At 32.8% G+C, this 9404-nt stretch overlaps 1 protein-coding gene across 1 annotated transcript in view; it reads left to right on the forward strand.

Annotated features, from left to right (window-relative positions):
- The first annotated feature begins 3655 nt into the window (after positions 1–3655).
- LOC125651499 (protein AF-9-like) overlaps positions 3656–9404 on the forward strand; it is a 22600-nt gene continuing 16851 nt past the window's right edge. The window contains exon 1 of the mRNA XM_048880121.2: positions 3656–8576. Within this exon, the coding sequence (XP_048736078.2) occupies positions 8559–8576 (18 nt within the window). The 5' untranslated portion in view covers positions 3656–8558. The remainder of the gene's footprint in view (positions 8577–9404) is intronic.

A 9404-nucleotide genomic window follows, 5' to 3' on the forward strand; every position in this document is an offset into this window, starting at 1 on the left:
CATGTTAGAAAATTCCAGCTTCTCAGCCCATTTTTCTAAGTCATAGGACTACATCTAAACAGCAACATTGTGAATTCCGCGGTCCTTTGTTCTCTGGGCTTGGAGCTGAAGGGTGACGTAAAACCTCACAAAACATCTTATTGAATACATGAAGGATTGGCTATAAGCCTATTAATGTCCTTTCCATATACATACAAGTATGATTACAAAATTCTTATGCAGCAGGTAGATTCATATGACAGGAGATGTGATTGTTTTATAATAAAATGTGCATAGAAACGAAAAAAGGGTATAAAGAAAAATTAAAAAAGAAGAAAATATACATGAAGACTACAAACTATACAGAATATATTTATATATAAAAGCACGAAAACCCAACAACACCCTACTTTCTAAAAGTGTCGGATTTACAAGACCAGAATTGTTTTAAAAGCACCGAAAAGGCCACGACACTGTTGATTATTTACACCTCAAATTTTAGACGCAACCCGCGTCTTTATCAAGAGACATATATTTCATAAACAAATATCACACACCACGAAAAAACGACATTCAGTACATCAGTGTATCATTCATGTTCACAATGTAGATTATTAATATTTGTCGTTTTTTCGTGGTATGTGATATTTATTATATATATAGAGAGATCGTCAGCAGTCTCAGCCATGATTATGATAAAGACTGGTGGAATTAAATGATTTGTGAATAGCAAAAGTTGGAGCAGTTAAATATACTAAGGGGAAATATTCGTTTAGGTAGACCAGTGATTTTCCGATATTTGTGTCGATTAAGGGAATCTAGAATTAAATTTGTTTCTATTTGACAAATGCATTGTCTTTCTCTTGTTTTCAGTGTACCTGTAGACATATAATACGTTGCTTGGTTTACCTGGCACTGTCCGATAATAATGTTGTGGAGAAGATTATATTGTAAATGAAATATTTTACAGTGTAGTGAAGTTATTATTCCGTGTTTACATGTAAAACTTATACGGTACCAATTTTGATGCACCAAATGCGCATTTCGACAAATAATGTCTCTTCAGTGATGCTCAAACGAAATGTTTGAAATCCGAAATAACTATGAAGTTTTAGATCTAGATATAGCCAAAAACAGCGTGCCAAACAAGTGGAGCCAAATTCGTCCAAGGATAAGAGCTATGCATGAGGGAGATAATCCTTAATTTTGAAATGAATTTCTAAATTTTATAACAGCAATTAAATATACATCCGTATTTTCAAGCTAGTAACGAAGTACTTAGCTACTGGGCTGTAGAGACCCTCGGGGACTAACAGTCCGCCAGCAGAGGCCTCGACCCAGGGGTCAAAATGTAAAACTTATACGGTACCAATTTTGATGCACCAGATGCGCATTTCGACAAATAATGTCTCTTCAGTGATGCTCAAACGAAATGTTTAAAATCCGAAATAACTATGAAGTTTTAGATCTAGATATAGCCATTAACAGCGTGCCAAACAAGTGGAGCCAAATTCGTCCAAGGATAAGAGCTATGCATGAGGGAGATAATCCTTAATTTTGAAATGAATTTCTAAATTTTATAACAGCAATTAAATATACATCCGTATTTTCAAGCTAGTAACGAAGTACTTAGCTACTGGGCTGTAGAGACCCTCGGGGACTAACAGTCCACCAGCAGAGGCCTCGACCCAGGGGTCAGAATGTAAACTTATACGGTACCAATTTTGATGCACCAAATGCGCATTTCGACAAATAATGTCTCTTCAGTGATGCTCAACCGATATGTTTGAAATCCGAAATAACTATGAAGTTTTAGATCTAGATATAGCCAAAAACAGCGTGCCAAACAAGTGGAGCCAAATTCGTCCAAGGATAAGAGCTATGCATGAGGGAGATAATCCTTAATATTGAAATGAATTTCTAAATTTTATAACAGCAATTAAATATACATCCGTATTTTCAAGCTAGTAACGAAGTACTTAGCTACTGGGCTGTAGAGACCCTCGGGGACTAACAGTCCATCAGCAGAGGCCTCGACCCAGGGGTCAGAATGTAAAACTTATACGGTACCAATTTTGATGCACCAGATGCGCATTTCGACAAATAATGTCTCTTCAGTGATGCTCAAACGAAATGTTTGAAATCCGAAATAACTATGAAGTTTTAGATCTAGATATAGCCAAAAACAGCGTGCCAAACAAGTGGAGCCAAATTCGTCCAAGGATAAGAGCTATGCATGAGCTATACATAAATTGTTTAAAATAGTTTTTGATAGAGGTTATTTTCCAGCGTTATGGTCAGAAGGACACATCTTACCTATTTATAAGAAAGGTGCTTAATTGTAATGATCCGAGTAATTATAGAGGAATAACCCTTATAAGTTGTCTTGGTAAGCTATTCACCTCAGTGATAAATCAAAAATTGTTACAGTGGAATAAATTGAGTAACATGATACAAGTGATTCACAATCTGGTTTCAAACCCAAGATGTCTACTATTGATGCTATTTTTGCCTTACATTCGCTTGTCAATCGTACTTTAAAGAACAAACAAAAATTATATTGCTGCTTTGTACATTATAAAAAAAGCGTTTGACCTTATTGATAGAAGCAAGCTATGGTGTAAATTAATAAGGAAAGACGACGTGCAAGGCCAAATAGTTTGCATTATAAAATCTTTGTATGATGCAAGATGAAGATAACGAACAGTGATCAATCTCATAACTCCTATAAGCAATACAAAATAGATAGTTGGGCAAACACGGACCCCTTGACACACCAGAAGTGGGATCAGGTGCCTAGGAGGAGTAAGCATCCCCTGTTGATCGGTCACACCCGCCGTGAGCCCTATATCCTGATCAGGTAAACGGAGTTATCCGCAGTCAAAATCAGTGTGCCAAGAACGGCTTAACAATCGCTATGAAATACGTCAGACAGCATTTGACCCAATGCGAGGTTGTATTGACGAACTAGATCGTTATAACGACCATAGAATTTGCGAAATGTTGACTTCAATCGAGACTGTTGAAATCCCCGTACCATCAACTTGTTTGTCAGTAGCTTACCTCGATTTAAAAACTTACTATACCCAGAACAAGCTCTTGCATATCGAATCAGTTGAGATATATAAACACCATATGCAGGTGATAATGGAATATTGCTACACAAATATGGGAAGTTGACGATGGAGAAGCTGAAATCATCCCGTTTGTCATACAGTTGAGTTGTCAGTTTGCCGTTAATGTCTACTTTCAATAAAATATCTAGGTATGAAGCAGAAGTGGACGACTCTGTGTTGTCCTTTATTTCGAGCTCACAGGGATATATCAAATCGACATATGAATGAAAGCTATCATTGTTAATAGACAAAACGTCATCGATATATCTAAAAGTCGAATTGAAGGTCACAGCGAGAGATTTTTTCTTCTCACGTAGAAGTTTTTGAATAAATTCTGCTTGATATGAATATAAAAACAGGTCAGCTAACAAAGGAGATAATGTGAAATCATGTGTCAAATTTAATGGACATTTAACAGAATATTTTGATAATAAATGTGGAGTCATGCAGGGGGAAGTTTTATCTCCTCTACTTTTCTCACTCGATGTCAATGATTGTGAAATGAATTTTTTTAAAGGCAAACTGTCCAAGTATTGAAATTCAACTTATTAATATTTTTCTTTTAATGTATGCTGATAATATGGTTATTATCTCAGAAACTGCTGAAGGTCTTCAGAAAATGTTAAATTTTGTGTATTTTTACTCTAATGAATGGAATTTAAGTGCAGAGAAAACAAAAGTTATGATTTTTTGTAATGGTAAAAAAATATATAGTTTTGATAACAAATATGGTTATATGATGGGCATGAACTTGAAATTATAGACAAGTTCAATTACCTGGGCATGTCTGTATCTTACAATGGCAAATCTAGTCAAACTCAAAAACACATTGCAGATCAGGGAAGAAATGCATTGTTTGCGTTAACATTAAAATTAATTAAAGAACCATAACTTCAATGTAACTACACAATTATTTGTTTTTGATACATAAGTTAAAAGTATTTTGTCATATAGATCAGAAGTTTGGGGCTTTCATAAATCCCCGGAAATTGAAGAAACTACATTTAATGTTTTGTAAAAGATTGCTGGGTGTTCAAAATTCACTTGTAACCTTTTAGCATATTGTGAATTAGGAAGATTCCCGCTGAGAATTTATAGGTTATTAAGGATTTTTAAATATTGTTTGAAAATCAGAAGAAGCGATAATTGTATTATTAAGTCATGTTACGAAGATATGTGACAACATTATGAATGGGTTGTAAATATGAAAATGAATTAAGTAGTTTAGGATTAAATTACATGTATATGTTTAGAAGTGATATGCCTGATAAAACCATATATTATATTATTGAACAAAGACTATTTGATATTACAAAACAACAGATATTTAATGATATTTGTAAAATGTCTAAAGGTTTCTTATTGACGATTTCTATATCAAATATTAATTATGCAAATCTATCGATAGCAAATATAAGAAATAAACTAAATTTAGAACTTCATCTCATAATCTAGATATTGAAAAAGGAAGACATTATGGTATTGCAAAAAAACAATAAGTATTGTGTAAAATGGAGCTTGTCTGTTGTAGAAGACGAATTCCATTTCATTCTTCAATGTCCATTCTATAATGAACTGAGAACAAAATATATAAAAAGATATTATTATTAAAGACCAGTACCTTCAAACTGGTTCAATTACTAAGTGTTAAAAATTTCAAAGAATTCATTAATTTAGGTAAATACTTGTATTTAGCATGTTTAAAAAGAGATGCTTAATTTAGCTTTTGTTCTATTTATGTATACTCTCCTGTGTGATGTTTGTATATATCATATTTATGTTATTCTGTTTCTGATGAGCCGTTTGGCTCGAGGATAATAAACAACTTGAACCGACAAGTTGGCAATTACTATTCAATATTTTTTTTTTAATTGGACGGTATAGATCTGTCCATTATTAAAAACTAACGGACAGTAAATGTTAGCTTATTGAACACCCGTAACTGCATAAACTAACAAAGGGTTACGGAACAAAAACGTTTTAATCTCTGATGCATCTTCAATTTCTAACAGTTTCAGAAAATACCTGCGGGCTATCAGACTGAGGCCAAAACATTGAGATGAATTGTATTATTAATTAGAGAAAGTGAGACTATGGCCTCGGGTCTGATCTAGTTGTTCCTTTTTCGTGACAAGCATGGATGGGTGAATATTGAAAATATCTACAATCCGACACTCCCTGAGGAATCTAGTAGGAAAGAAACATACCCACATAGACCAGAGTAAAAGGAGACGACACGGATAATGATATTTGTGATATATAAGACGCAATTTTTGTAAAGTTAGAAAATGCAATCGTGGGTGAGAATACAAAGCAATTAGTATATGAAACAGAAATTTAACCTGCGGGGAATGTGTCATCTGAAATTGACTTGTTCATATGATGCTCAATTATAATAATACATATTACATCTAAATTTTCTTGAAACGAAAGTCTGTCGAGTTTTAGAAATTTGGTGTTTACATTCAAATTTCGAAAATACGAAATTGCAAACGCGTTCTATATTTTGATGTTTTAATCTTAGAATTTTAATTCAAAAATTTGATTTTATATTGTTACTAGTTGACTAAATATTCAAACTAACTAGAACGCTTTACAGTTTGATATTCAAAATAAATTATCGATTTAAATAGTTTAGAATTTTCCCCCGAACTTCAAAGACATAAAATATCGAAACGGTCCAAGCTTTAAAATATTTAGAATTTTAGTTCAAATGTTTCAAATGACAAAGTTATAAATATACTTATTATTTTTTATATTTTGCACTATTACAATATCAATACAGTACAAGTTTTAGAATTTGTATTGTATCCAAAAGCAAATACCTAGATATGATTTGGAAGTCTAGCTAGTATAAGACCATAACTAGTTTATTTGCAACAAATTCGTCCATAGTTTTGTATTTTATAGACTTGGTTTATCAATCTACATGTAAATGTATAATTTACTATGTGTAAAATATTCAGGTACTGGTAGTATTAATTTCTTCCGTGAAATTATCGTCGTGGTTGATTTCAAGGAAACCAAAACGATGTCCATGAAATCGATCCGAATCCGGATTCTAGAATCATAATCCCTGTTATATCTCTGTTGTATGCTGTGGCATTCGTTTAATTAGCAGTTGTAGACCATAGTTTATATAGATAATCTATAATCAATATTATACAGCCATAAATTACAATCGTTGTAAATAATACCTTGCAACTCACCTCTTTTTAATAGCTTTAATTGATGTAATGATTTCTGTAATTTCCATAGGCCGTATGTAGTACTTACAGCGTATAGAGATGCGAGCACCCCCTTCCTAGTAACGGATCAGTGTACTATTTTTTTAACGAATATATAAAACTACTTAATTAAAAACATAAAAAATAAATAAATAATAAAACCGCTAGGGGGTGTGGTGCGATTTACTACATACGACTACATGTACAGTGTATATACGTGGATAGAAACATGGCGATAGCAGGAAATCCTTGACCAATGAGTTTGAAGTTCAGCAATATCATGTTTGTTTTATCTGCCATATCGAATGAAGAATAAATTCGACCTTATAGTACCATAATAATAGTTTACATGTCAATTCATTCATTCATGTGAATTGAATGATGTCAATGATGTTTTATGTTACTTTCTCTGACTATGATTTTGCTCCATGTTTGTAGATTTATTGTCTACCGTAGCTTATGGCGACAATCAATGTTTACATTATACATTTGTTAGATATACATGTATAAGGTTATCTTTATTTGTGATAAAAAAAATAAATGAATCAAACCTTTTAAGGGAAAGTCTATGAAAGTTAGATAATGCAAATTGTTATAACGAGTAATTATCTTGTTATAACAATATAGAATCTCTTTATAACGAGTTAATTATTTCGTTATAACGAGTTAGTATCTCTTTATATATTTAGTTATCTCTTTATATAACAGTTAGTTATTTCGTTTTAACGAGTTAGTATCTCGTTATAACGACTCAGAGTTAGTTATTTCGTTATAACGAATTAATTTCGTTATAAAGAATTAAATTTTTAAAAATACGTTTTTAAAAATGAGCCTATCTGGCTTTTGTAGAAGTCTGATTAAGATTAAAAGTAGAATAATGAATACCTACATGTACATGCATTACTCATCTTCACATATTTGAATTTCACTGGGCATTTTGAATGAAGCGATTGTAGGTCAAGTCCCTTAACATTTCCATAAACTTTTTTCCCCTTCCTAATCTTGCTTTTCTAATAATCATAGCAATTTCCTCATAGATCACACGATTATACGGAATGCTGTGTCGTCTGTCGACAACGATTTGTCAGTTGTGAGACTCGTTTTATAAACCAGGTTCTTAGAAATTATGTCGTTTTACTGAAAACGGGAATATACACAAGAATATACACATGCAACAGGAAATATACCTCGTGTTACACAGTACAGACGATAAACAAAGAGATATCCTGAAACAGGACGCGTTGTTAGGAAGTATAGTTTCGGCCTGAATTACAAAATGCCTTTTATAATCAGACGCTTGTTTATATCATTTATGAGTGTTTGACAATAATGGATGTATGGAGTAATCTACATATTATCTCTACATGTTTAAAGTTTATCACAAAATATTATTAAACTGTGTGATACCAGAGACATATATAACTAGTATATAATAGGTCTGGTGATATACATTATACATACACTGTACCTGTATCTTAAAAGGGGACTGATTCAAGATTGGAGCTGAAAATTTTCAGATTTTATTTTTCCATTTTTAAAGTTTGCAATAGGCCTACTTTAAATAAGATTTTCCTAGTGGTCAGCAAAAATTTGAATATAGATATTGACATAAATTTTGTTTTAGATATGATGTTTTCTATAAAGAAATCTACATAGGCCTAAATGTAAACAAATTAAGGGAAACGAGTCTTGTTTATATATCAAAATAATAAAATTTGAAAATTTGTGATTTGTTAAAAACATTTTCTTTTTCTTAGTAAAATTTGTACCGTTTTCTTAAAGGGGGCGGCATTACATCGCTGGTGGGTTTAAGTGTCCACCGCCCCGTATGGTCAACAGGTCAACGAGTGCCCTCTGTGATATCGGTAATTCATGATATCAAACAGTCAGCTGACGGCCTCAGTTATAACAGATACGTTTATCAAAAAAACCCAGTATGATTCTGTTTAGGTTGTCACAACATATACTCGTCCCTGTGTCGTTTAACATGTTTAAAACACTTAATAATTTGTATGTGATATTTATAGCTCACGGATATTCTACTGTCGGTTCCTGGTTCTTTTTTCCGTGATTGGTCATTCACTCCGTTTCGTTTTGGAGATTAGAATGGAAAACATGCGCAATTGCTCATTTCCGCCTACACATGTTTTTGTGTGATTTTCATAATTTTTTTGAACTTCTGGATGTTTCGTGTTACCGTGTTAAAGATTCTATACACAGAGAAACTGAACGATAGATGAATATGTCATCTCAGGTAATATTTTTGTGCTCAGTTTTTTACTACCCATGTCTACAGTTTGAATCAACCGTCCCTGTTATGAACGTGTACAGGATCATTCTCAAATTTAGGGTTTCTGTGTTAGGTATTTAATAAAACAATGTCACATGTTCATTTGAACAATAATTAACAAAATGTCATTCATTATATGTGTATTGGGATTTCAGATTCAATATGAGGCGAACGGTACATTATATTTTCGATTTAATGATTTTCATGTTTTCACTTTGTTTTTATTGATTTTCCCGATTCATTAATGAAATAACTCTTAAGTGTTTTGTATATGCTTTTCTTTATTATTCAGAAATACAGCGCCGATTCTTTTAAATCTTCTCTCTTTCTGAGTGTGCGTTTGGTCAATTTTTGTGATTATGTAACGACTGAAGAATTTTAGATATGGCAAGAAATTGGAGCAGTTTCCCTGGGTGGCAATTTTGTAACCAGGTTACAATAGGGACACTATTTTTATAATTTCCACCTGGGGAAACTGCTCGGATTTCTTGCCAGAATTTAACTTGGGACATGAACATGGTCCCTGAAGGAAGACATAAGGTGTAGAATAAATGATTCTTTAATTTTAATTTCCGGAAACAGCTTCAGTATATTACCTTAAAATAGAAACATTCTCTGAAAACAGGGTAAAATTTCAAACAAGAATAATCTCGGTTGAGATTTGACTCGGCTGAATATTTGGACTGACGCCTTCACCAAATCTCGGAGCAGTCCTTTATAATTCATGTCTGGATATTTACTTTCAGCTACGGTCAGTTCTAGCAATACGGGACTTTCGAGATACGGATCCAC

This window comes from Ostrea edulis, chromosome 5 (genome assembly GCF_947568905.1).
Source record: "Ostrea edulis chromosome 5, xbOstEdul1.1, whole genome shotgun sequence".
In the NCBI taxonomy this organism is placed as follows: domain Eukaryota; kingdom Metazoa; phylum Mollusca; class Bivalvia; order Ostreida; family Ostreidae; genus Ostrea; species Ostrea edulis.